Source organism: Rattus rattus, chromosome 4, assembly GCF_011064425.1.
Source record: "Rattus rattus isolate New Zealand chromosome 4, Rrattus_CSIRO_v1, whole genome shotgun sequence".
Taxonomy (NCBI): domain Eukaryota; kingdom Metazoa; phylum Chordata; class Mammalia; order Rodentia; family Muridae; genus Rattus; species Rattus rattus.
Window position 1 is genome coordinate 46,689,725 of NC_046157.1, and position 26,477 is coordinate 46,716,201.

Here is a 26,477-nt window from a genome sequence, read left to right on the forward strand (position 1 = left end):
CTAGCCTCTTGGTGGGAAGCAGAGTGGGCTATGCAGAGGCTGAGTGGGAGTATAGTTGACATCTCAAGCTGGGAAAGGCCAGTGGGCAAGGGTGGAGAAGCAGCAGGGTGATGCTCATGGAGAGCTCTGAGCAGGACTGGCACAGGATCTGTGGATGCCTTGGGGAGCCAGAGCACACAGGAGTACAGGCCAGTAGACTCCACCCAAAATGGAAGAAAACACTGAGGAGATGATCCAGCACATGGCTGCTATCCTAGAGGCACCACTGGTCCACAGTCCAGGCATCTTGAGAGTCTGGACACGAATGGGACTTGACAGACTCTCCCTTAGGATCTCCCTTCACCCAGGGCAGGAGACCACATTCATCCACTTATCCCCTGGTTTGGTGTAGGGATGGCCCTGGAGAATGTCTTGGTCCACAGGTATAGGGGGGACATGGAGTCACTGTCATGCCCACCCACCAGCAGCTGGAAGCCCTGACTGGCAGTTTTGTCTCCTAATTCAGAAGGGTAGGCAAGAAGCTCTGCTGTTCCCAGCCTTCTGCTCCATCTCCTCACCCATGTGGCTCTCTGTTCTAATCTCCCAGGAAAAGAGCTATAGTGGTCATTTATCGTCAGCAGGTGAAATAACAGAGAACCGTAAAATGCCCTGTGTACTTCCTTGACCCAGCTTCTTATGTACGTTTTGGGTTGTTTTTTGTTTTTTGTTTTGTTTTGTTTTCCCCTGGAGCTGAGGACTGAACGCAGGGCCTTGCGCTTGCTAAGCAAACGCTCTACCACTGAGCCAAATCCCCAACCTTGAACCAGCTTCTTAAAGTAGCCCCTTCTTTGGGTACTGGATGACAGTTCAGTGAAGGCCATCACAGCTCACCCAGAAGCGAGCGTAGCCTGTGGTCCTGTGAAATCATGTCTGATTCAATGAATAGACATACTTGTGTTGCGAGAAGTTACAACAGGGGCGTCAGGAGAGCAATTGCAGGCAGCAGTGTGTAATGGACGGTTTGGGATCTCCAGGGAAGGAGGGTACAGAGAAGAGGCGGGGTCAGCTTGCTGATGCTTAAAGGGAAGCTGGTTCCTGTGAGTTGGAGGTGACTGGGGCCATGCTGTCATGAGGCTTGCATTTTCATAGCTGCATTTATAAGAGATGAGGATCTATTTTAGAGGTCAGTGGAATTTTCATTTGCTGCTCTTAAACCTGGCCTGATCCGACAAGCTGGTACTGGGAATGCGACTGGTGAAATACTTCTGTGGAGGCATTGGCAGAGAGAATGCTGTGCCTGGTACCAGGCATCAAGTGTTCCTCAGGGGTTGGTCCAGACCTAGGGAGAGGCGAGTGCTGCACCAAGGTCCTGACTTGGAGGTGCCTTTTAACTTTGTGCCATATTTGGGGAAGAGCGGGGTCAAAGAGGCACTGCATGCAGGCGGGTGCAGACGGCATAGGGTGTCCAGTGAGGGAAGCGAAGCAGGAGATTGATCACTGAAGCAAAACATCTGAGGGGAGGGAGGGACCTGAGGTAATGATGGCGGGGGGTGTGGGCTAGAATGAGGGTGTTCTGTAGAGCCATTTGCTGGAACCACGTTGGTTTCTCTCTTTAGCCCTAGAAGGAGCTCCTGCATATCAGATACTTGCATTATGATTTGTAACAGTAGCGAATTACAGTTATGAAGTAGCAATGAAATAATTTTATAGTTGGTGGTTACCACAACATGAGGAATGGCACAGCATTAGGAAGGTAGAGAACCACTGCCACAGAAGGTGAGGAAGCCAGCAGTTTTCTGAGGACTTTTATCGTGGAAGGGAAAGAGAAGGTTACACAGGCGACCTCCAGCAAAGGCCCCGTAGTTTCAGTGTGTGAGCTCTGTCCGTAGGTGCTGCCAGACAGGTGCAATAGGAAGGGCTTCCAGGGAAAGTGGGGAGGCCTGTTTTTGATTGCATGGCGGATGTGCTTGCAAGGAGAGTGCTGTTGGATAGACCTTGTGAACAGTAGGTGTGTATTTGACAGATGGAGGGAAGGTTTTTAGCTTACTCTGCGGTGAAATGAAAGAATTCCCCAGACTACGTAATTTATAAAGACTGAGACCATATGGAGACTGTTCCCAGCTGGGTTAGAGAGCACCAGGAACCCCACAGGTTGGACATCCTCAGGTTGATGAGTTGGGGAACCTGGGCCTTGGAGCCTACCTTTTAGGTGTGGGCCACCTTGCATATCTTGTGGGAGAGCATCACTGATGAGGAAGTCAGGGGAAGGGAGACCATGACTGTATAGACTCAGGAGATGGGATAACACCTGTGACTCAGTCACCTTCCAGGCCCACTCACTCACCTCATGGCACCATCACAGTGACAGCTATCACAGCAGAATTTTGAGACCACATGCACCTCATAGCAGTTCTGGGAAAGGAAACAGCAGTAGGTACATGGCGGCTGGGAAGGGACCTGAATACATTCTTAGGAAACCTGTACTAGTGGATGCCTTGCTGGAGTCCTTCATCCTCTTCACCCTGTCACATGGGGTAGGGGCAGGCACTGAATCTGGTGGGATTTGATGAGCCTTGTTGGTGAACTTGTATAAACTTGACCTGGGCTGCTTGAAGACCCCACTTCCCTCCACTGAGATATGCCTGGGCCTCCACTCACAGTTCTGAGGGCTGAGGCAGTGCCAGTACCACAGGAAACCTTGGATGAATGACAAGGCCTGAGGGACAGCACTGAAGCCAAGTGTGTCCTGAGCCCTGAGCATTGCCAGGGGTGTGAGGGGTGATATGATTGGACTGCCCGAGAGAAGTGAGCAAACCTACTGTGTTAAGAGTCTGCCTTTGGTTATTCTGCTGCTTGAAATATGAGTGCTAGGACTGCAGATGTTTGCAGAGCCGACACATCCAGCCGAGGGGCTGCCTTTGAGAAGCACGTTCCCCGTGTCTAGTTCTCTGTGCGGGCTTGTGGCATTTTCTAAGTTTGAGGAACACAGGCTAATTAGTGATGGCACGTTTGCCTTTTATTGTGATGAATCACAGTACTGCTTAGCTTAGTGCAGTGTGTTAGGCAAGATGCTTCTAGAACTCTGCCCTCACTTGCTGCCAAAACTCCGCCATCCTAACTGGTTGAGCTAGGATCTTCAAGTTGGAGGACACACTACCTCAGTTCCATTTTTACGCACGACCCTGCACATCTCTCTTTTGCCCAGAGACTCCTCTGTAAGAGCCAGAGGTGAACACTGGAAACACAGCCTCATCAGAGATGAGCCAAGAAGTCAGAAAGGATGGAGAAGTTAGGAAAGAGAAGGACTACACAACCTCAGTTGAGGACTCCCAAGATGTCAGAATGGCAGGCCCAGCCCTAAGACCTCAGATAGTTGGAGCTAAATCACACCGTCCTGAGGGTTCTGGAGACTAAAGTCGAACACAGGTGCCTTGCTGATTGGGAAGAAATCAGACATGGTGGTGGTGTGCTGGCAGCACCTAGCATTCTGAGTGAAATTGCCGTGCCTTGGCAGCTTGCTGTGCCTCAAGGTTCAAATGAGCACGCTCAGACCGCATCCAGGCTTTGCAGGGAGGCTGCCGAGGAGGAACCCAGGAAGCAGAGGGGGGGCACAGACAACAGTAATGCACTTGAAAAGTGTGGTGGCGGTAAGGGATGGAGTATACTGGAGAAGGAACTCAGGGCTCACCTCACTGCTCTGCAGCGAGGCGAAGCTCTGGAGACGGTGGGAATGTGCAGCCTCCTCTCCTCCAGCAGCAGAATCTGGTGGCTTATCCTGAGTGCACTTACTGATGCGAGCAGATCTGTCCTGACTATGGGCAGGACCATTCCCTGAGCAGGGCATCCTGGACTGGGTCAAATGGAGAAGCCCAGCTGAGCATTGGGAAATGTTTATCACTCTCTACTTCCTGACTGTGGATCCAGTGTTAGGTGTGGCTTCAAGCTCCTGCTGCCTTGACTTCCCTGCCAAGATTGACTGTCCTTGAACTGTGAGCTAGGATAAATCCTGCCTTCCTTAAGTTGCTTTTGTTAGAGTATTTTATAACTAACAGCAGGAAACAACACTAAAACAGACTGGGAGTCCAGACAGGACCATTTATTAAATAGTGTAAAGAAAGCTTTGTGCTCCACAGGAAATGAGCTTAGGAAGCCACAGGGCCAACTATGGGAGCCAGAGCTTAGGTTGTGCTGTTCGGGCATGAATGCCCGGAACCATTTCACATCTGCTTCTAGATAAACACTCAGCCACAGGGGCCTGCCTTTACACAGAACGGGCAGGAAGCAGCATAGGAGGACAAGGTGATGGGGCTACAAGTAGGAAGACTCACAGACCAGAAAGGCCTTAAGTGTGAGGAAACCGAGGCCCAGGAAAGGATGGTAATCAGCCCCAGGGTGGGCAGTGACAAACAGGCTGATCTCTGGCATCTAGCACTCCTGTACTACAAGTACAGACTAATTATAGTCCTTGGCTCCTCAGCCTGTCCATCACAAAAGGAGGCTCCCTCTTCCCAGCTAGGCCGATGAGCTGCTGGCCTGCCTTGATCCCAGCAGATCAATTCTGAGAGATTCCTCTGGCTCCAATGCCTGGCGTGTGACTTGAATGGGGTCTGCAGTGCTCTCAAGTGTTGAGCGCAGGATTCTCTCTGCCTAGCCCAGTGTCCCTTCTTCAGCACATACCAAAACTAGAACACAGTACAGAGTTTGGGAAACTTTATTTTCTTTTTTCCTATAGAGATTTCTTCCTGATTTTAATATAGTTATGAAAGCCTGTGCCAGTGGGAAAGGTGGCCCCCTTGTTTAAGCAGAAATCCCCAGGGCCTCTAGCCCAGAGCTGGCTCCTAAATCCTTGAGCTGTGTTCAAGCTAAGATCCATTGTAAGTGAAGAAGATGCTCAGACCGATAAGACTTGATGTGAGAAAATTCCTTACAACATGAATTACGTGCATGAGGATGCTTGGGGTGTGAGGAAGCACTAAGTCTGTGAGTTTGACTCCTCCAAGATCTTTTCACAGCTGTAAACAGGGCTATCCTAAAGTTTCTGTGGAGAAGCCCAGCATAGGAAGACCTGCCTGTCATCCTAGCACTGCAGAGGCAGGCAGATATATTGATTTACATAGCAAGTTTCAGGGATACATAGTGAGACACTATCTCAACAAAATACAAAAAGAAAAAGGAGAGGAGGAAGGAAATGTAGAAGCGGAGGAGGGGGAATTTAATGGAGAGGCAGAGGAACCATACTAGATGAACCATCTTCCCAAAGACTTCAGCAGGAAGTAGTGAGGCCTCACAGTAGGGCTAGACTGGCAGGTTGTTGATTGTGCTCTTCCCGTATGGTGTTACAGAGCAGCCACCAGGACAGAATAGACAACTGAGATAGCCACATGGGCGTAGCCAGTGGATTTAATGGTGTATGTTGAAGCAGGGTCCTCTGTATAGCCCCAGCCGACCCAGCACATTGATTCTCCCTGGAATGCTGCAGTTACCTGCTCACCATGCCCAGATCCGTGGTTTGGGGTTTTGTTTTATTTTGAAGATATGGGGTCAAGGTTAATTTTTTGCACGGGGATGCCCAGTCATCTCAGCACCATTTATAGGAAAGAAGGCCTTCCCTTCTCCACGGAATCACTTCACAGAAACGTGGCTGGGCATGTGTGGATCTGTGCTTGCTTATTATCTTCATGCTGTCCTTCCTCCCTGCCCAGACCTCCAACACTAAAGCTTCACTGTTAAGCTTGGGGTGAGTAGACCTAACGTTCCCACTAACGTGCTTGTCTAATTACTTTCTCTGTTGCTGCAATAAAACACCTCACACAAGTAACTGAAAGGAAAGGGGCTCATGTTGTCTCACAGCCTGAGGGCATATTGCATCATAGTGGAGAAAACATGCTATCAGGAGCTTGATGGAGATGGCTACATCGTATCCTCATTCCAGAAGCAGAGAGCCAAGAATGCTGGTTCTCAGCTCATTTTCTCATTTTTGTTCAGCCAAGGACCCCAGCCCATGGAACGCTGTCCCCACAGTTAAGGTGGGTTTTTCTCCTTAAGTTATCCCAAACTAGATAATCACAGGCATGCCCAGAGGTTAACCCAATCTGGACAGTCCTCCTGCAGCCTACTAGGTGATTCTAGAACCTGTCACTGAGAGTGAATGTTACTATTACACGTGTCACCTGGGGCAGGCTGTGTAAAACTCCTGTGTCAGTGCTGGGGAAGGTATGCCTGGGGTCCACTGTCACCAGCCAGTTAGATTCAGGAGGTCCTCGACAGAACCTCCAGACACTCTCGTTGTGTGTGTTTTCCTTGTAGTGGTGGCCCTTTGACACTACAGCCATGTTTAGTTGGTGTACTCTAGCTACTGGCCAGGTTTGGGTTGTAGTTGAGTCAGCTGGAGAGTGCAAAAACCTGCTGGGACCCAGCCAGCAGCTGGGCGAGTGTCTGGGCATCCAGGCAGAACGGGTACTGCTGCTGCTTCCTGGTCCACAGAACATACTCTGAACCCCTGGAGAGAGGCCAATTTCTCTAAAAAATTTAATACCCCCTTCCCCTTTTTTTGTTCAAAATAGTACTTTCTATAATTTCTTTTTTGGGGATTTCCTTCTCATTTTTGGTTTTGAGACAAGCTATCCCTCAATAACCCAGACTGGTCTTGAACTCACAATCTTCCTACCTCAGACTGCTTAGTGTGGGGATCATAGTTGAGTGTTACTACACCCGCACTGTGCTGTTAACCTGTGAGGGTCGTAGAAATCTGGAGACTGGAGTTGGCTTTTACAAAGGAGCACTCGTAGCTCATTAATGGATGAGAGCAAACCTGGAAAACACACATCACCACATGCGACCTCTGCTTAGAAGGTCACTCGAGGCTGCACTGTAGGGACCAGATACCTCTAGTAAAGAATACTCAGGACTCTGGTGTTAGGCACCATGTAAGTGACAAGTTTCATGGCATTTTCAGTGTTCTCCATTCTCACATCAGCATCTTAGGGTTCCTGTCCTTGCACCGCTGCGAGGGGTGAGTCTAGGCTAGGCTGCTGCCCTAGGGAGAAGCATCATGCTACAACTCTGCACAGATTTGGACTCCAAAACAAGCAGAACAGTAGGCTCTGTTTCTTTTGCTCCGCTGTGGTAGCTCTATCGGCTGTGTTCTGTGTCCTGCTGGGGTCCTGCTGCAGCTTCTTACCTGTTCTGATTGCAGAGCCCCTGACCTGAGTGTGGCTGGTGGGTAGAGTTGGGTTCCCGATGTGCACATAGACCCTCAGGCTTTGTAACACATAAGTGTCATCCTCTCATTGCATTTGGAAAAGGTAAAGTGTTACCTTTTTGTTATAGTTGTGTTGTACAACAGCACCACCCCAATTAGTAAAAGTTTGGGTCCCAGCTGATGGTATTAGCGGGTGACAGCAGAACCTTTAGGAGGAAGAACCCAGGGGAAGAAAGTTAGGTCATTAGGAAATGCCCTAAAAGGAACATTTGCTTCTGAGCTGCCATGCAGGGAGTGGCTTTGCTCACCCTATGTGGCCTCCAACCAGCAGTGCCAACCACAGCCTGAATCCCCTGAAGCTGAGCCAATCTCTTCTTGCCTTCTGCTCAGTGACCAGCCACTGTCCCCGTCCTGGATTGGAACTCAGTTCACATGGAACCCACCTGCCAGGAGACCCAGGAGGCCAGGCGTGGAACTGGGTTAGAGTTCGTAGGCCCTGGAGCCAGCTTCTAGCTTGAATGCCAACTTCAGCAAAAGAATATGTGTTGCTGAGTCTGGGGATTGATGTGATTGTTGTTTTTAGCCTTTTTTAAGCAACACAGAAAACTTTAAACTTAGAAACTGATCTCCCTGGGTTCTGTGCACAGGAACAAGGAGCCTTAGAGGACATTATTTCTAGAATCTCTTGGGGGAAGCTGAAGAGATGGCTCAGTCAACTGAGTGCTTGCCAAGCATGTGTGAGGACCTGAGTTCTATCCCCAGTACCCACATTTAAAAAGCCGGGCTCGTGGCATGTACTTCTTATCTCTGTACTGAGGAGGTGGAGACAGGGTCTCTGATGCTCCCTGGCCAGCCAGCTTGGGCTAATCCAGGTCCCAGGGAAGTCCCTGTCTTGGAAAATGGTGGATGGCTCCAGGGATTGCCACCTAAGGGTGACTTTGGCCTTCACACACATGTGTACATGGGTGTACGTGTACCTACACACCCAGGAAAACCCACACATAAACGGTGTTGTAAAACTCACTATTAACTGGGCTCTTTTGTACCTTGACAGGTATCAGCAATGGCTGAAGATGGCAGTGAGGAGATCATGTTTATCTGTAAGTGACCCATAGAACTGTCTGGTACTGGTGTGGTGCCCTAGAACACAGATGGAATTGACACTCTGTCTGGGCAAAGTGTCATCCACATTTTGTTTATATAGCATAGACATGTATTTCTGAGTCTGCAGTTTGCTGACTTGCTTTGAGAGCCTGGGTGTTACCTGTCTGCTGTAGTGCTGTGGCCTCAGTCAACTTCTCTTCAGGACTCCCATTAGGGCCACGTGACTAGATGGTCCTTAACTCAAAACACTCACCCAAGGTTTAGAAAGAATGAAGGTTACAAGGTTTAGGGTAATGGCTTATTACTACCCTAAATCCTGATCTTCCTAACCATGGAGATGACGTATGAGGTTTGAAAGTGCCATAGACTGGTGCTCTTGAAAAGGCTTTTGCTTGGCATTCTGTGCTTTCAGGAGCACTAAGAGGTGACCTTTGTGACAGGCTTCCTCCAGCTGCTGTACCCTTGCTAGTCTTTGTATCAGCGCACATGTCTCAGGAACCCTTGCATTAGGGTCCCCTTTTCCATGTTTGTGGACTTTGGGTTTCTCTTTCCCTGAACATTGTCCCCTCTGACACTCGGTATCTGTTTGCAGGGTGTGAAGACTGCAGCCAGTACCATGACTCAGAGTGTCCTGAACTGGGACCTGTGGTCATGGTCAAAGACTCCTTTGTGCTGAGCAGGGCAAGGTGAGTGCATAGTACCACAGCAGCCCGGTCTGTGAGGAGGGGCTCTCAGCCTATTTGTGTGGACAGAGTGCTGAGGCCCCATGTATTTGAAGATAGAAGGAGACTTGAGAGCCAAAATGAGAGGCTATGTGTGTGGGGGTGATACACCCCTCAGGGAGCTGGACACTTTCCCACTGGGGGAGACCTAAGAGTTTCAAAGCATGAGGGTGTGTTTCTTTGATGTAGTCAGGGACCTCCTGATCTGGACTGTGCCAGCCTGGATTTCATCACTATGTATTGAGCAAAAGTGGCCAAACTCACCAGATGGCAGTGGTACACATCTTTAATCTCAATACTTAGGAGCCAGAAGCAGGTGGATCTCTGTGAGTTTGAGCCCAATGTAGTCTACAGAGCAGGTTGTAGGATAGCCAAGGCTACACAGAGAAACCTTGTCTTTTAAAAAAAAAAATGTATCATCTGCGCTCTGAATCTAGGTCTCTGTGAACAGGTATGCACTGTAGATGAAATTGGTTAGGGTAAAGGTTCTGGACAGGTAGTCCATGGAACAAGTCAAGCTGCTGTAACTACCAGGAAAAACAAAATCTTGCAGGTGTGCTGAGTCAGCTCAGCAGCCAGGCCTTGCTCTCCAGGCCCATGTTTTCCTGTGAAGCCTGTGTCTTCAGAAAGCTAGTTTAAGGACCCATGGACTGCCATGCAGTAGCCACTTAGACTTAGAGCAATGTTCCGTTCCTGGACCTCAGTAGCCTGAGACATGGAGAGCCTAAGTTATCTCTGTGATGGTGCCCGGTTCAGACTGATATAAACTGATAAGCTCGGTGTCTAATTATTATTATTGAGAAATCTCCCAACTGGCGCCTACCCCATTTACCTTTACTCGTGACTTATGTTTTGAAATATCATTGCCCAAAGTAGAGAACTGATGAGCTCTTCTGGGGGGCCGAGGTGCCAACTGCCTATCGAAATCTATCGAGATCTATCGAGATCTAGCTGAAGACACTGGGCGCACAGCCTTGCTCATCCACTCTTCCTTCTTAGCCCAGCCTCTGCCCGTCTCCAAGGACAATGGTCTGCCTTTGTTTCTGGATTTGTCTCCCACTGGCCCAAGCCTCACCCATTCTGAGGTCCCAGTTCCATGAACTCCTTTTCCAGCATTTTCTTTGACCTTCTAGTCTGGTTAATAAAGCGTCAGTGGGTAATATCCAGCTTACCCAGACCAGAGCCCCTTTGGTCTTCAGTATGTACAAAACACCTCACTGCCCTCTGTGCCCTCTTTTTCTCCCTTCTTCCACATTGTCTACATACAACCTTGAAGGTCATAACTTTGTCAGATTCAGTTCTTCTACCTCAGCACCCACACTAGGAATGTGGGGTCAGCATTGTTGTGTGGGGCTTTAAATGTATCCCTTAGTATGTAGGCTCTCTCACAAGTGTAGGTCAGTCCTGTTCCCCTGTATAGGAGAGCTTAAATTCTGTTCCCTGACAAAGCACATCTTGGAAGCGTGATGGTCTGTGAGGGGCTTCTAGGCATTGCATTGCTGTCAGTGGCAGGGCCTGTTTGAGTCTCCTTCTACTTCCAGGTCCTCCCTCCCCTCTAACCTGGAGATCAGGCGCCTGGATGATGGGGCTGAAGGTGTGTTTGCGGTGACCCAGCTAGTCAAGCGCACACAATTTGGTCCATTTGAGTCCAGAAGGGTCGCCAAGTGGGAGAAGGAATCTGCATTTCCTCTGAAGGTAAAAGCCGCAGGGGCAGGGGCTTCAGGGCCCCTTTAGAATCTGGGGCTGCATGACTTCTGGTGGGAGTGGGGTGAGGGCTGCTGAGTAGCGTGGATTTGTAAGTGCTGGATTACTCTTTCCTTCACTTAGTGTGCTTTACATTACAGAGGTGAGGGTTAAGGCAGTGCCTACTAACTTGTAGGTCTTTAGGGAGGACGTTGAAGAACAGTCAGGAATGACCCCATGCTGATGTAACTCCTCTCCTCCCCCAGCAGGTGCTGTGGCTGCAGCACAGCGATGGTCTCTGTAGCTTCCTGCACCGGTGTGGCAATCTCACTCATATGTGTGAGTTGCACGAAGCTCTCAGAGACAGTGACAGCATGGGGCTTGGCGGCTGCACAGAGCACATCTGGCTGAGGGAGAACGGGTATTTCCAACTTAGATATGACACCAAGAAAACCAAAGTGGATGTCAGTTACATGAATGGCTGAGAATCTAAAGTGAACCCCAGGAAGCCTTCTGAGGCTGAGGAGGCTTTCTCATGTGGCAAGCCTTTGGGAATAGTTGGGACATAAACGAATGAGGCTGTTGTTCCTCAGTAGTCCTGAGGACGGTGTGCTTCCAATTTGAGACCTGGAAGATGCAGCCACCATTCTTAGGTGTTACAGTCTCAAGAGTTTGGCAGTCTTTGGATATTTGAATTTATGGGATAGATTTCAGCCAGCAAGGAAAGACAGATGCCCGATGATGGACATTTTCAGGAGGAGAGTGTAAGGAAGCATAAAGGAAGTCTGTGGTAAGGAATAATGTGAAAGGCCTAAATCTGAGGCCAGAAGGACAGGTGGCTTAGTGTCTGCTCTCCGCAGGTAATAGCTTTGCCAGGTTATGGGCAAACACTAGTGCCCGCACATGGCTAGACAAGGCCCTTTATGCCTGTTTGACCTCCTTCCACCTCCTCAGTTCCAAAAGTTATTTTCAGGTGTTAACTTGTTCTCAGCTCTGAGCACCTGTGTGTCTCAAGGGAAGCCCTGTGTCCCTGAGAGGAGGGTGGAAATGTGCTTTCCACACTCACTAGGGGTCACTGGGCACCTGGTGGCCTCCCAGTTTGTTACTACACTTCTGAAAGCCTCTCACGATAAGGATCTTTTCAGGGAAGGCCTGGCAGTGGGGCAGGGTTCGTGAGGACGTAGTCATCGTTCCACAGATAAAGGACATACCCTATGCCTCTGCTAACTCAAACCTAAAGATCCTAAGAGCTCTCCCTGCCCTGCCCTCACCCTGGAGCTTTAGTGTTGCTCCGCAGACTGGGGCAGCTCACCTAGACTGAAGGACTCTGTTGATGGCATGCTTGGGGCCTAACCAGGAGACTTTCAGTATCTGGGTACCCACCTGAGCCAAGGGGAGAACACAGGTGTCCTATTTCTAATAGAGCTGAGAGGAGAGCTCTTTTTGTTATGTTGGATAGGAGGGCTCAGGATCTCCATGATGTCTAGAGAGGAGTCAAAGGTCTTCAGATTCCTGGACAGAAGGAGAGCTCACATTCCCCTTGACGCCTGCACAGGAGGAGAGCTCAGGTGTCTTCCTCCCCCCCACCCCCTCATAGCTCACAGATAGTCCTCATCAGTGCCAACGCTGAGGGCCTGTTGCGTGTCTTCAGCAACATCCCTTTCTCTTGTGACCAGCCTGACCCATCTAAGACACAGTTTTTCTCTGATCCCCTGGCCATGGTAATCCGCTTGTCAACAGGTCTTACCAGAAGCAGTGTGGTCTCCCCCATGGTCCCACACCACACTGATAGACTGGTGGGTAACCAGCCTGTGGCCCTCCCCTCAGGTATTTCAGAAGGATGGGCATCCTGTGTGCTTTGACACTTCCAACGAGGATGACTGCAACTGGATGATGCTAGTGCGACCAGCACTAGAGCCTGGGCACCAGAACCTGACAGCCTACCAGCATGGCAGTGACGTGTACTTCACCACCTCAAAGGACATTCCTGCAGGCACTGAACTGCGTGTGTGGTATGCTGCCTTTTATGCCAAGAAGATGGACAAGCCCATGCTAAAGCAGGCCTGCTCCAGTGTTCAGGGTAAATCCTGTTTCCTTTCTAGGGCCGGACCTCTTGCCAGGGATGCCAATGAAGTTGCTGGGTCAACAGCTGGGACAGGGGAGATGGGGTGGAACCAGTGCAGTGCTTGTCACCATGCCTGGGCATATGGAGTGACAGACAGTGCTCACCAAATCTTGGGACCCTTGCTGGTGAGAGATGGTGCCCCTGCCTTTAGGTGATTTGAGGCACTTGGGTATAATGCAGGCTAGCGCTTGCTCTGGTCTCCGGGTTCCTACAGTAGCCCATCCCTTGATACTGTGAGGAAGAAGTTTATTTCTGTGAGTACAGAGGCCCAGGGACAAGTCAAATCATGGTGTAAAAGATGAGGCCAAGGTCAGGCTGAGTGACAGTGTAGAACAGTGGTTCTTAACCTTCCTAATGCCGTGACCCTTAATACGGGTTCTGATGTTGTGGTGACCCCCACCCAAAATTATTTTGTTGCTACTTCATATCTGTAATTTTGTTACTGTTTGTAATATCAATCATAATATAAGTATCTCTGTTTTCTCATGGTCTTAGGTGACCCTGTGAAAGGGTCGGTGGACCCCTCAAAGAGGGTTGTGACCATGGGTTGAGAGCCACTGGTGTAGCAGGTGAGGGAGCCAGGGGCTGGCCAAGTGACTGTAGGTCAGGTGGGGGACAGGCTACATCACAGTGCAGAAGGTGAGGAGACATGGACTGCGGCAGCAGATCTGGCTGCTGTGCTGTTAATGTGCCAGTGCTGCTACTGCGCCCCTCTTCAACTCTGGTTCATAAGTGTGTATGTATGTGTGTGCGTGCCCATGCAAAAGTGTGGTATGTCTGGACGAATATTTTGGTGTGTGCATGTGGTTGTTTTAACCTGCAGAATACATGATATTAACATGTGTAGGTACCTTCGTGTATGTACAGATATGTGTGCAGATGTATAGATGTGTGCATGTGTCAGGATGGATGCAAATACACAGTGTGAACATTTTGTATGCATATAGATGTATAGATTTGTACCTGTGTTATAGAGTGTACATATGTTAATGTATGTATGTACAGGCATGCAGGAGTATGCATGTGTGTACAAATGCACATGTGTATATATATTAGCGTGTATGGATCCATAAGAATACACGTGTTAGTGTATGTACCATCATGGAGGCATGTACATACATATACAGATGCACAGGTGTGTACCTATGTTGGTGTATTATACTTAAAGGTATGTGCTTGTGTGTGCTCAGATGTACACATATGTGCATAACTTTTATGTATGTACAGATATATGATTGTGCACTGTAAACATATGCAGACATGTGTTTTTGTATGCCTTGATGCATATGCACATAGGAATGTACTTTTGTGTGGAAGAATAATCTGAGTGAGTCATCAGGTTCAGGATCTTTCTGGAGAAGTAGGTCACAGTAGTGTAGTAGAATCAGTTTATGTTTATTTCTGACTAGCTTACAAATAAATGAGACTCAGACTATGGTTATTTTATTTGGCTTTGACAATTACTGGAGTGTAGGTTTATAATTGGCACCAGTTATAGGGTTTATGGTTAGAGGGGTCCTGCGTCTGTTCCACCTCAGGACTCATCCACTCTGGGAAACAGGATGCAGAAAGGTGACCACTTTACCCCACACCACCACCAGGCTGGTGTCAGGCTGTAGGGCAGTCCGGAAACACCACTCTGGAGGGTGGGGAAGTGCAGTCTGGGAGCAAGACACAGCTGGAACTGGCTTGGGGGTCCCCAGGCCTACGAGGAGGCCTGGGCCATTGGGTTCTCAGGTTCTTGGGCATCCAGGTGCCACTAGAATGCTGCGGAAGAGCTGAGAATGGAGTAGGGGCCTGTGGACTGGATCATGGGGATAGTCCTTAGCTTGATGGTGGAGGGCGGCAGGCCTGGTGGTGGAGGCTGGGAGCACAGGGAGGCCTTCTACAGGAGACCAGACCATAGCTCTGTAGGCGAAGGCCTCTGTGGCTCCCCACAGCAGATCCCAGTGAAAAGAGACAGTCATGGTTTTAAGGTGTTTATGACAGAAAGTGGATGAGTAAAACCATACCCTACTTCCCAGGGTGGGCCTGAGATTAAATACCTTTTGTAGGAAGGAGTGTCTGGGAAGGAAAGTTCATTGGCTAAGCTTCAAGGCCTTTAGGTACCTCATTATAAGGGACATCTGTCTTGAGCCTACATGACCTGTGGTCATGTCCTCTACTTGTGGAGGGGCTTGGGGCATTGCCCTTAGATGACTGATGGTCACAAATCCATGGAGGGCTGCGGCTGGTGACAGGCCTGGTTTCCTGGGAGTTAGGCAAAATGCCTACGGTCCCTTTTAGGGTCACCGGAGTTTCAGACCTCCTCAACTGGGAACCAGGGTGCCTTTCACTGTCCCAAACTGGGGGACAGCCCTAAGCTATTTTCCTAACTGCTGGTCTGGCTACCTCCCCAGCGGTGTACCCCAAATACTTGCTGTTTCTCCTGGCCTGGTGCTCATGTTACCTCTCCTCTTGTGGCACCTTCTCTCCTCCTCATTCTCTGCTTCCTCCTCCTCCTTTTGCCCTGCTCAGCCAGGTAACTCAAGAATCCACCTTTAATCCCTCCAGTAATTAGTGACTGTCGTTTTTTTTTTTTTAACCAATAGTTGTAAGTTAAGGAACAAGATTTGTACAACAACAGCTGGTAAATGTGAGAATTCACTCATAGGCCTACACTTCTGGTACAGAATTTAGCGTTATAGAACATAGCAGCAGACCAAACCTCAACCCCGAGGCTGCAGAACTTACCCTGTTGTACCTTGGTCCTAGGCGTCTCCCAGGGCGGGGCCTGCTCATTGTTGTCATGAAGAGTTTCATCAGTAATGTGGGACAGTGGCTCTGCTTCTGACCCCCGATTCAGCAACCTCTCTTGAAAATGTTTTTTTTCTATGCCAAGCATCATGTGATACAAAGGCCTTAGGCAGTCCTCCACATTCTGCAAAGATCTCACTGGTGTAGGTTCCTAACGCAGAAGGCTCTGGGCTGTCCTATGTTTCTAGTCAGTTAAAACTTTGAGGAAAGGAACCGGCAGTCCCCATGTGCATAGCCAGGGTCAGTTTGTGGACCTTGAGCCCTGTCCTTGTCCCTCTTCCTCAGGTTTGTATGTGAAATCATTGGAGGGCTAGAGGTACTGCCTAGGTGCCAACACCACCCCAACTGGGGATTTTAAAAAATTGAACAGTTAAAGCTCACTCCTGCTCAGGCACAAGGCCTCATGGCCAGACAACAGTTACAAGGCACAACACTTAACACAAAAATCTCTGTGGGATATGTTGGGCCAGGATCCCAGCCATTCTAGGCTCAGGAGTACTGTGAGATGGCTGTGTTTGGTCTCACCATACCCTGTTATATGAGCCACTGAAAATTTAAATATGAAGAATCTTTGTGTGTGTGTGTGTGTGAGTATGTATGTGTTGCTGCAGGTAGAATAAAGGGAGAGCATTCTACTTCATACCCCACTTCTTTTTTTCCCCACTTGATAAGATATAATTGCCCACCTAAACATACAAAGCCCAGTACCATCCATCCCTTAGGAACATTAATAACAACCTGTAAATACACAGAGCGGAATCTTAACATCACCTGCCATGGCTTCTCTCCCTCTCCCTCCTCTCTCTGATCCTCCCGTACCAGTCTCCTCCTCCTCCTTCAAACTTCTCTCCCACCCATCCTTCCTTCTCCTCCACTGACAGGCCTCCTTCTATCCTGCCCCTCACCTGTACTTTACAAATTCAATGCGGAGAAGGTTCTGGTGAAGTCACCTGAGCATGTGACTAGGCAGCTGTCCTTGGGGCAGTGGAATTAGCATCAAAATACAGTAACTTCAGGGCAAACCACAACATTTCCCCCTTTTTGTCCAGTTAAAAATTAGCCTTTTCACTTATATAGAAATTGAGTACAATTACTACCATTCTACAATTTATAAAACATATGATACACTCAAAACCCAGTCCATCAATTTTGTCCATTAACTCAAGCACCTTGTCATCTATCCTGAAAGACTATAATTTTACACCTGACTTATATCCTGGTTTGAGATCGTGTGCCATCTGAAAAACCACCCTTTCAAATGTATTATCCTTCTCAATGCCGAACAGCGTGGGTTGTCTACCAGACTACCAGTCTTCAACCACGTCAGAAATCTGAGAATGACCAAATTATCTATATACATAGGAAGCCTAACATGGCTTCCAGAACTAAGAGGTTGTAGAGACAAATCTCCACTAGCACAGTCCTCTGTTAGCAACATGTGAGTGCAAGTCTTCAGTCTTCTGGCCCAAAATCAACTGACAGACTATTGAAATGCAGAATTTGAAGGGTTGATCACCCTATCTTGGCAGAGTTTATCAGTCAACCATTCTGCATAATTTATCCTTTTCTGGACAGTATTAGTCTGCAGATGAAACAGGCAGTTTTGTCCAGTGGCTGCCTAGCCACAAAGTATTGCCTCACCTGGAGGTAGAGATGTTCAAATTCTTCATTAAATCCACCAAAGGGGAACTTAGGAGCAGATATGTCTCAACAAAAGATAAATAACTTTAAGTCTCAAATTTTGTGGATTTCTGATGTTTTTGAAAACCATCTATCTATATAAGACAAACTGTACTGTTGTATCCATATCCTAAATATTATCTTGAAAGTACTCTCACAAAGTCAGAGCCATGAATTTGTTATTTGGCCTTAACTCCAAGGTGTAATCAACTCAAAAGTTTGTAATGACATCAATAGAAGGACTGGCTCTAAACCTTGTACTTTTAAACTTTTTTTTACAAATAATTTCTATACCAAAGCAAAGATATGATTTTAGCTTAGTTACCAAATGAGATTATGACTGTACAACTCAATCTAGCTAATTCCTCCCTGTTAAATTACAACCAATTTCAAATTCCTCATAAAAACAACTTTTGAATAACCGCTTTCAGCCCCCCAAAAGTCCAGGGAATTGGGGCGACAACTCTCTGTAACTTCTTCAAGTTGTACATGGGCATTGAGATATCCTAGGGAGTAGGGGCATACCCCACTTCTTAAAAAACTTGAGACAGGGCTTCACTGAGTTCCATGCTGTCCTCAGACTTGTTCTGTGACCATAGTGGGCCTTAGATTCCCATTCTTCTTGTCCAGCCTACTAAGCAGTTGGTATCACAAACCTGCACAGCCAGGCCCAGCTCAAGCATAGGTCCTGGAGGCCTTTCTCTTATGGAATATGAAGGGCTCTGGTCCCACAGGAGAGGCCACATTTCTGCGTCTGGTGACAAGGCTCACCCTGCGGTAGTAGCAGGGATACCATAGCTGCTCAGCCTCCTCCTCTGTGGAATGGGGATGAGCTTGGTCACTGTGTGTGAAACTGAGGGTAGTTCCTACAGTGCAGTGCTCAGGATCCTGAGTGCATCTCCATCCCTCTCAGATCACCTAGGGGCCAGGCCATTCTCTGCACTCGTGGCTAACCTTTCTGACTGTGTCTTGCAGCTGCAGGCACCCCTGAGCCCAGTGTCACTGTGGAGCCTGAGCGTGGCCAGTGGGTGTGTAAGGTGTGCTCCAACACCTTCCTGGAGCTTCAGCTCCTGAACGGTAAGATAAAAGTGGCAAATGGTGTTTTTCCAAGAAGTGCACACTGTTGTGCTGAGCTTTTTCATCCATATCAGCACATGCCCATGGTGATCAGGATGTCCTAGTCTTTGTCTGCCCCGAGGCCCACAGTGAGCTGCCCCTCAGACCTCTTCTGTGCAACATTTGCCTGGGAGTGTTGGCTACTCACTCCAGCCTCAGTCTGCTTATCCAGAAAATGGCCACCATGGCTGTATAGGCTGTTGTGAGACTCACTGAGTCAATGCAGGTCCATGGTGTGCCCCTCCCTACCATCCTGCTGACCAGGTCAGTGATTGGAATACTCTGGGATCTATGAGAAGGTTCTTTCTAGACAGATTTTTAGCAACAGAAATGCTAATGTGAACATTCTTGGGAGAAAGCTTGGTCACACTAGGCAGGGCTAGTTCATCTAATGATTGTGGCTGTCTATTCTTGTGTTCCTGGACCATCCTCCTAATCTTGTTCTTGACATTTTTGTTCTTTTGACTGGGGAAATCACCTGTGTTTTACAGATGGGAACAATGAACAGCTGCCAGTTTCTTCCTCCTCTTCCTCCTTCTCCTCCTCTTCTTCCTCTTTCTCCCCCTCCTCTTCCTCTTCTTCCTCCTTCCCCTCTTTTCCCTCTCCTCCTCCACTGCTTCTTCCTCCTCCCCATTCTCTTCCCCCTCCTCCTCCCCTTCTCTTCTCCTTCTCATCTTCTTTCCCTTCCTCCTCCTCCTCCCCCTCCTCCTTTCACTTAATGTTTTATGTATGTGAGTGTTTTGCATGCATGCATGTCTATGCACCATATGTGTACAGTGCCCACAGAGACCAGAAGAGGGCATTAGATTCCCTGGAACTGGAGTTACAGAGGGTTGTAAGCTATCATGTAGACCCATAAACCTTGGTTTTTGGAAGCTCAGTAAGAACTCTTAGCCACTGAGGCTTCCCTCCAGCTCCATCTGCTGTTTTTCTAGGTTTCTTAAGAGTGCTGACCCTGTGAAAGAACATATTCCCTAGATGAGGGCAAGGCCCATCTGTAGAAATCACGGGGTACAGGGACATCACACAAGATATGGTCGCTCAGCCCTGATCAAGAAGCCTATTTGATCTGTTGGGTGATTTTCCTTGGTGACTAGTTTTCATTCACTTTGGTAGTAGAACTAGGCCAGTGTTCCTAGATGCCAGCTCAGCTGAGACCTCTTACCATGTTCTTGCACTGACTCAGTGAGTCTCACAACAGTCTATAAGGCATGATGGCCATTTTCTGGATAAGCAGACTGAGGCTGGAGTGAGTAGCCGACACGCCCAGGCCGTATGGTTGCACATGCTTTAGCCACATTCAGGGCAGGCGTTGCTGCCCAACCTCTGCTGCCAGGGGGTAATGGGGCTCTTCTTTCTCCTGCAACTGTTGCCTGGGTGTCTGGTGAATAACTTGATCCTTGAGGAACCAGGTAATCAGAAGAAGAAACTGGGCTGCAGGGCAGAGAGACCTTTTGTTACCTTCAGACTGGCTTTGAAGACATCCCAGAGCCAAGTGGCAAGGCTATAGTACACAAGTCTGTGGAGAACAAGCTTCACTGGGTCATACTTTGTCAAGTAGGAGAATGCGAAGCCATGACCCACTGTGCCTGAAACTGCCTTCCGCAGAACCTTGTCTGAGACTTACCTCAAGTGCAAAGGTGTTGCTTTGCTGTTTAGGCTCCAACCTATGGCGTCTGCCTTCTCTGTGGTCATACAGTTATTCATGAACATACATGACTGAGAAGGTGAGGGTCAGTGTGTGTCTCTTAAAGTCAGACCACCGTGCAGAGCACCAGGAGACCAACTGAGACTGCTGCACAACATAGGAAGCACGGGCTGTTCTTGACCATTCACCTGATGGTGTCATTTCCCGTGTCCCCCTGGGGAACCCTACTCCAGTCCCTGGAGTCACTTAGGGATGTCTGATTAAACATGAGGCAATAGTGAATGTACTGGCCTTGGTGCCCTCCTGGAATTCTACTCCACGTAAATGCAAGGACAAAGAAAGGAGACGTGGAGAGCATGAGCCAGATTGAAGAGGTGTCAGGGTGCGCTTGCAGCAGCACCAAGCGAGCAGAGAAGCCAAAGCCGAGAGACATGTCTATCCCTGTGAGCTCGGGGGTGTCAGGAGTCTGGGAGGAGAGCGCAGGGAAGCACACACTGTCAGCTTAGAACCCTGGCCTCCTGCTCTGTCCCAGCCCTGCCATGGCCCCACCCAGATGCATCTCTGCTTGCATCAGCACCCTTGGAAGAGACTTGAGACTGGGAACCCTAAGGTACTAAGGACAGGGAGTCACACAGTCAGACATCTTCACTTCTTCCTCTTAGAGTGGTAGAGCCAGCTCAGGCCCCAGCCAAGGAGAATTTCTCTGTAGAAACCAACACGGGAGATGAAAGACCCATAAGTGGGACTGCTTACCTCTGATCATCTTGGCAGAATAGAACTCTAGGTGCTGGGAGAAAGCTGAACATGAACAAGAAACCAAGCAGCTTGTCTGAAGAATCTGAAAACTCTCCCCCCAAAAACCTCCCAAGCTGAAGTTCTCACTGAGGTGAGAGATGGATAGCATTGCATCCTTCAGATAAGAGCAGGCCACTGTTGAAGAAATCAGAGGCTGCTAGATGAGTGAGAATGAGCTGTGCTAGTAGACGAGATTGATGGGAAAGTGTCCACAACACCGGGAGAGTTCCCCATAAGGAGGAGCATGTGGAGAACACAAACGAGATACAGAGACTGGAGGATGGTCGGAGACTGCAGGGGGCCAGGAGTGTTCTGTGGGGAAAAGGGACAGGCAACAAGAACCAGTCAGTGGGATGGTTGGTGGGATGGTTGGTGGGATGGTTGGTGGGATGGTTGGTGGGATGGTTGGTGGGATGGTTGGTGGGATGGACTGGGGATGTAGCTCAGTTGATGGAATGATTGCCTAGCATCACAAGCCCTGAGGTAAAAACCCAGCATCCCCCAAACCAGACATGGTAGCAGATGAGGCAGGAGGCTCATCAGGACTTTAAAGTTACCCTCCACTGCATAGTAAGTTGGAGAGCACCCTGAGTTACATGACATCCCATCTCAGAAACAAACCGGATGAATAAATAGTCAGCAAGGAAAACCTGAAGAAAAGATGCAGGTTTATGACCTAGAAGGGCCCAGCAGCCAGCAGTGGCATGAATGACAAATGCCCACCGTGCTATCATGGGACTTAATCATAGGATTTACATAGGTTAAGAGTGCAAGCCATTAGAAACAGAAGTACTGATAGATAGGACAGGAAGGCAACTTAGCCATTAGATTCTTCACAGTCAGCAACCTAGTGAAGATACTCAGCTAATCCAGAAACTTCCAAGGAAAAAAAAAAAAAAAAAAAAAAAGATCTACCGAGGAGAACCCTGGAGTGCACAGGTTGCCACCATCAGACCACTTGATGAAGACACTAATCCACACTGACACTAGATTCCGGTACCCACATGTGTGGCTTTCAGATCCTTGCACCTTGTTGAGTTTTACAGTGCTACCTTGCCCAAAGCAATAGGCATGTCCTCTACACATACGGAAAGGAAGAGAGCCCTTTGCAGGGAATGGGGAAAGGATATGCAGGTCGCCAGCCCAGTTTAGATAGAGCAGGGCTCTGGGAAGAGCAGATGCTATAGAAAAAGGAGAAAGGGAGAGTGGGGGAGGGACTGGGAGAAGAGAGGAGTCTGATCCAAATGTAAAGTGAATAAATAAATAAATGAGAGAAAAGAAAAGGGAGAAATACAGGAGGTAATTGTGTTTGACTGTAAGAGAGGAGAGAGGCAGGGGGTGTACAAATTAGCAGCGGACAGGACAATGATTGGCTGACCGATGAAGGATAAGGCTGGAATTAGCTCTAGGGAAAAGAATGCCGAGTGCTACAGCTTTATGGCACAGCTGTGAATTGATCTTTATGGCCTTGGTCTTGTAAACATGGCTTACACAGAAAGTGTGATCAGAGTGTGTTGGTGTGACTGGGAGGAGCCCGAGGTCTAAGGAAACAGCATGTGTAGGAAGGTAGAGTCCCCATGTTTTAAGTCCTCAGTAGACACAGCCTAAAATAGTCAGCCTCTATCTGTGGCATCCTCGTGTCAGCATTCAACAGCCGCACACCCCAAAGCTGCTCTACTGAGTATCTATAGGGTTCTCTCTCGTCATTAGTCCCTGAAGGTAGCCCAGTAGCCATTTGCATAGCATTTTTACTGTTTTGAATGTTAATGTGTATGACGTGTGTGTTGGTTCTCGCAAACGCTGTGCCATTTTATGTAAGGGACTAGGGTGTCTGGGTTTTGATAGCCTCGGTCCCTGAAACTATTCTCTGTAGGGTGGAGGGTGACTTGAAAATACAGATGATTGAATGGGCAGCGTGAGGCAGGAGACTGATTTTTCTTTTTCTTTTTCTTTTTTTGTTATGAACCAATCACACAGTCATTTGCACCTTTTTTTATGGACTTTTTTTTTTAACCCTATTTCTTACTGTATTTTCACTTTTAAAAATTTAACTTCTGATTTATCTTTTTTTCTTTTTTTTTTTTTTTTTTGGTTTTGTTTTCTCTGTTTTAAGTTGAATGCTTCACCCTGTCAGTTTTAATTTTTTTAATATAAGCACTGAAATTGTCCCTAAGAGCCATGCTAGCTCCCTTCCACATTTTATTCAACATTGCTTCTCAGTTCTCATGCATGACATAACATGGTCCAGAAATTCATAGACTGACGGCTGTAGGGAGGAAGTTGCACCGTCTCCTCTCATGGTAGATTTGTACATGTCCACCAGAGCGGCTACAAGTCAAACACAAGTCACAAAGGCACAGGGAATTTGATAAGCATGGTGACAGGCTCAGTGGCCTGTGTGAGTACCGCGCCAGAGTTGTTGTGCTTCTCATGCATGTTTTAATGATTTTTAAAAATTTTGTATGCATTGGCGTTTTTGACTGCATGTATGTATGTGTAAGGGTGTCAGCTCTCCTGAAACTGGAAGTGCACACAGATGTGAGCTGTCATGCGGGCACTGGGAATTGGGCCCTGGTCCTCTGGAAGAGCAGCCAGTGTTCTTAACCACTTTGCCATCCCTGCAGGCCCACCTCTCATACATTTATTTACTGATTTCTGAGACAGGGTCTCTCTCGGTCCTTCTGCTTTAACCTTCTGATTGCTGGGATTTTAGGCATATGACACCACACTTGTTTATACAGTTCTGGGCACCAGGCAGTACTTCATGGGAGCCAGGCAAACACAAAGCCCACAGCACTGATCCTAGCTCTTGCTGTACCATTTATTTTCTCTGTTTATTTTGGACCTTGGACCCAGAGAATCGCAGCTTCTGTCTACTGTGGATGGCTCTGTGTCTGAGTCAAAAGTCTTGCTCTCCTCTGTTCTCTGTTCTTTGATGATGATGAAAAGCAATGCCTTCAAGACAGACCCAGAGCTATAGTGTAGAATGAATCTCTGTCTCCTACAGAGTCCATGTAAACTTGAATCTCCATTGCTCTGGGCCTGGGTCCAGAGTAGACCAAGTCTGATGGTCTTAGTCCCCAGGTCTTGATGCCTTAGTCCCCAGGTCTTGCGATGACTCTCAGTCCTATAGCCTGATAACCTGTGAGCGCCTATGGCCTCTGATTTCACTCTTGCTGTGTCCTTCACTTTGGTTTTAAGTTCCCTCTGTGTGATTGGCAGAGTCTTGTTTGCTGTCCTTTAACTATTCAGGGTGTGTGTTCTGTTTTTCTAACCTGGTTAGGTGTCAGAGCAAGTTAGCTTTCCCTCACAGCTCTGTTCCTCGGGGCCACCACCTAGCACAGGGTCTCTGATGCTGGACCATTCAGGGATAACGGCCACGCTTGGTGCTGGTGCTGAGTCAACTCACATTTGCAGAGGAAGGAGCCAGCTCCAGGTGGAGTGCTGCTTCTGTCATGTCTTCCCTTCTTCCTGTCGTCTGGTACTCTGTGACCCAGCACGTTTGCCCACTACAGTGGTCCAATGCTGTCTCCACTGCTTTTTCTTGGGTGGTCTGGAAGACTTTCTGTCAGGGGTAAATAAGCAAAGACATTTTGCTTTCTTGTAGGGTTAGTAAAGAGATGTGTAGCCAGGCAGTGGTGGAGCACACCTTTAATCCCAGCACTTGGGAGATAGGCAGGCTGATCGCTGAGTTTGGCACTAGCCTGGTCTACAGAACAAGTTCCAGGTCAGCCAGGGGTATACAGAGAAACCATGTCAAAGAAAGAGAGGAGGAGGGAGGGAGGAAGAAAGAAAAAAAGGGAGGGAGGAAAGAAGAAAGGGAGGGGAAAAATAGGAAGGAAGAGGGAGGAAGAAATGTTTGCTGTGCTTCAGGTAATACCCTCTGTAGGTGCTCCGTCTTAGTGTGTCACACTCTATTAAAACAAAACCAAAACCAAATACAATCAAGGAAGTAAGTCAGTCGCCCATGGTTTCACTGGAGCTGCACCAGCCTGAGCATGGCCTCTGCAGATCAGTGTGTGCACTTCCAGATTTACAGGCTGCTTCACATAGCATCATACCCTGCCTGCATCTCGTTTACTTCTAAGGATAGCTTCAGGGTGGGGGATGGACGTAAGTGGCACAGTGCTTGCTTAGGATGCAGGGAGCCCTGGGTTTGAGCCTTAGAACTGCATAAAACAGGGCACAGTGGCATTTATGTAATCTTAGCCATTGAAGGTAGGGACAGAAGGATCAGAAGTTGAAACCGGTCTATGCTCCATGGCAGTCTTTAATACATAAATAAAAATAATTTAAGCTGATCAACCTCCATTTGAAAGTGCCCATTGTGAAGCACTATAAATTTCTAAACTCAGAGTCAACCATGATCTGGAGCCATCTGGTCCTGAACACGTCAGATGGGAGAAACTCAATTTGAAGCTGTATGTGTGCAGTAGAGCCATTTCTCTTTAGAAATGGTGAAGATAAAATTTACCTATGCAGAGGGCACTCTCAGCAAGCATAACAGAGAGAGCCGAGGGAGGGAGGCCGGTGTTGAACTGGCAGGAGTTGACTTCCTGCTGTGTCACCATCAGCTGTCTCCTCTTGCAGAGCATCTCTTGGGCCACCTGGAGCAATCCAAAGGCCTCCCTGCAGGTGGCCAGCAGCAGGAGGCAGCTTCTGAGAAGGAGCCTGGTGCACCCAGGATGGAGCCTCCCACAGCAGTTGAGGGCAAGAGTATCCAGAGCACCACGGTCACCAAAGAGCCAAAGAAAAAGCCTCGAAGGGGGAGGAAACCCAAAGCATCCAAGGCTGAGCAGCCTCTGGTCATTATCAAAGACAAGGAGCCTGCAGGTGAGACGCTGACCGGGCATGTGCTAGCGCTGGTGGTATGGTCCTTGTCACCTCTTAGTTTTCTGGGTGACCATCTTGGCAGGGAGGGCTCATGAGGTAAGGGCTTATGTCCTTTGTAGTTCCTCAGTCAGTTGTTAGAGTGTGATTGTTGTCTTAGTTAGGGTTTCTATTGCTGCAACAAAACACCATGATCAAAAAGCAAGTTGGGGAGGAAAGGGTTTATCTGGCTTACACTGCTAGATCTTAGCTCATCACTGCAGGAAATCAAGACAGGCATTCAACCAAGGCTGGAACCTGGAGGCAAGAGCTGATGCAGAGGCCATGAAGAGGAGTGCTGTTTTTACGTGTCTTGCTTTTTCCCTGCTTTCTTATAGAACCCAGGACCACCAGCCCAGGGATGATACCACCCATCATGGGCAGGGCCCTCCCCATTGATTACTAGTTGAGAAAAGGCCTTATAGCTGGATCTCATGGAGGCATTTCCTCAACTGTGGCTCCTTCCTCTGTGAAGACTCCAGCTGTGTCAAGTTGACACAAAACCAGCCAGTACAATCATGCAGAATCTTCACACTAGAGTGTTCAAAACATAGATTTTTTTATTTTTTTTTTAAATGGATGCCTGGGTAGCCATTTTTCTCATCAGGACTGGAGCCCTCAATCTCTTTTGTTTTGTTTTTCTGTTTGTTTGTTTTTCCTTTGTTTTCTATTTATGGTTGGCCTTAAGCTCAGCATGTAACCCAGGCTGACTTTAAACTCTTGATCCTACCCACGCAGCCTCTGGAAGAGCTGGGATGA

At 48.3% G+C, this 26,477-nt stretch overlaps 1 protein-coding gene across 1 annotated transcript in view; it reads left to right on the forward strand.

Moving 5' to 3' along the window:
• Nucleotides 1-26,477, forward strand: part of Prdm15 (PR/SET domain 15) — a 57,002-nt gene that overhangs the window by 1,794 nt on the left and 28,731 nt on the right. Inside the window, 6 exon segments of the mRNA XM_032900348.1 lie at nucleotides 8,235-8,280; nucleotides 8,877-8,970; nucleotides 10,548-10,701; nucleotides 12,517-12,769; nucleotides 18,266-18,367; nucleotides 25,440-25,682. Of these exon segments, the coding sequence (XP_032756239.1) occupies nucleotides 8,235-8,280; nucleotides 8,877-8,970; nucleotides 10,548-10,701; nucleotides 12,517-12,769; nucleotides 18,266-18,367; nucleotides 25,440-25,682 (892 nt within the window).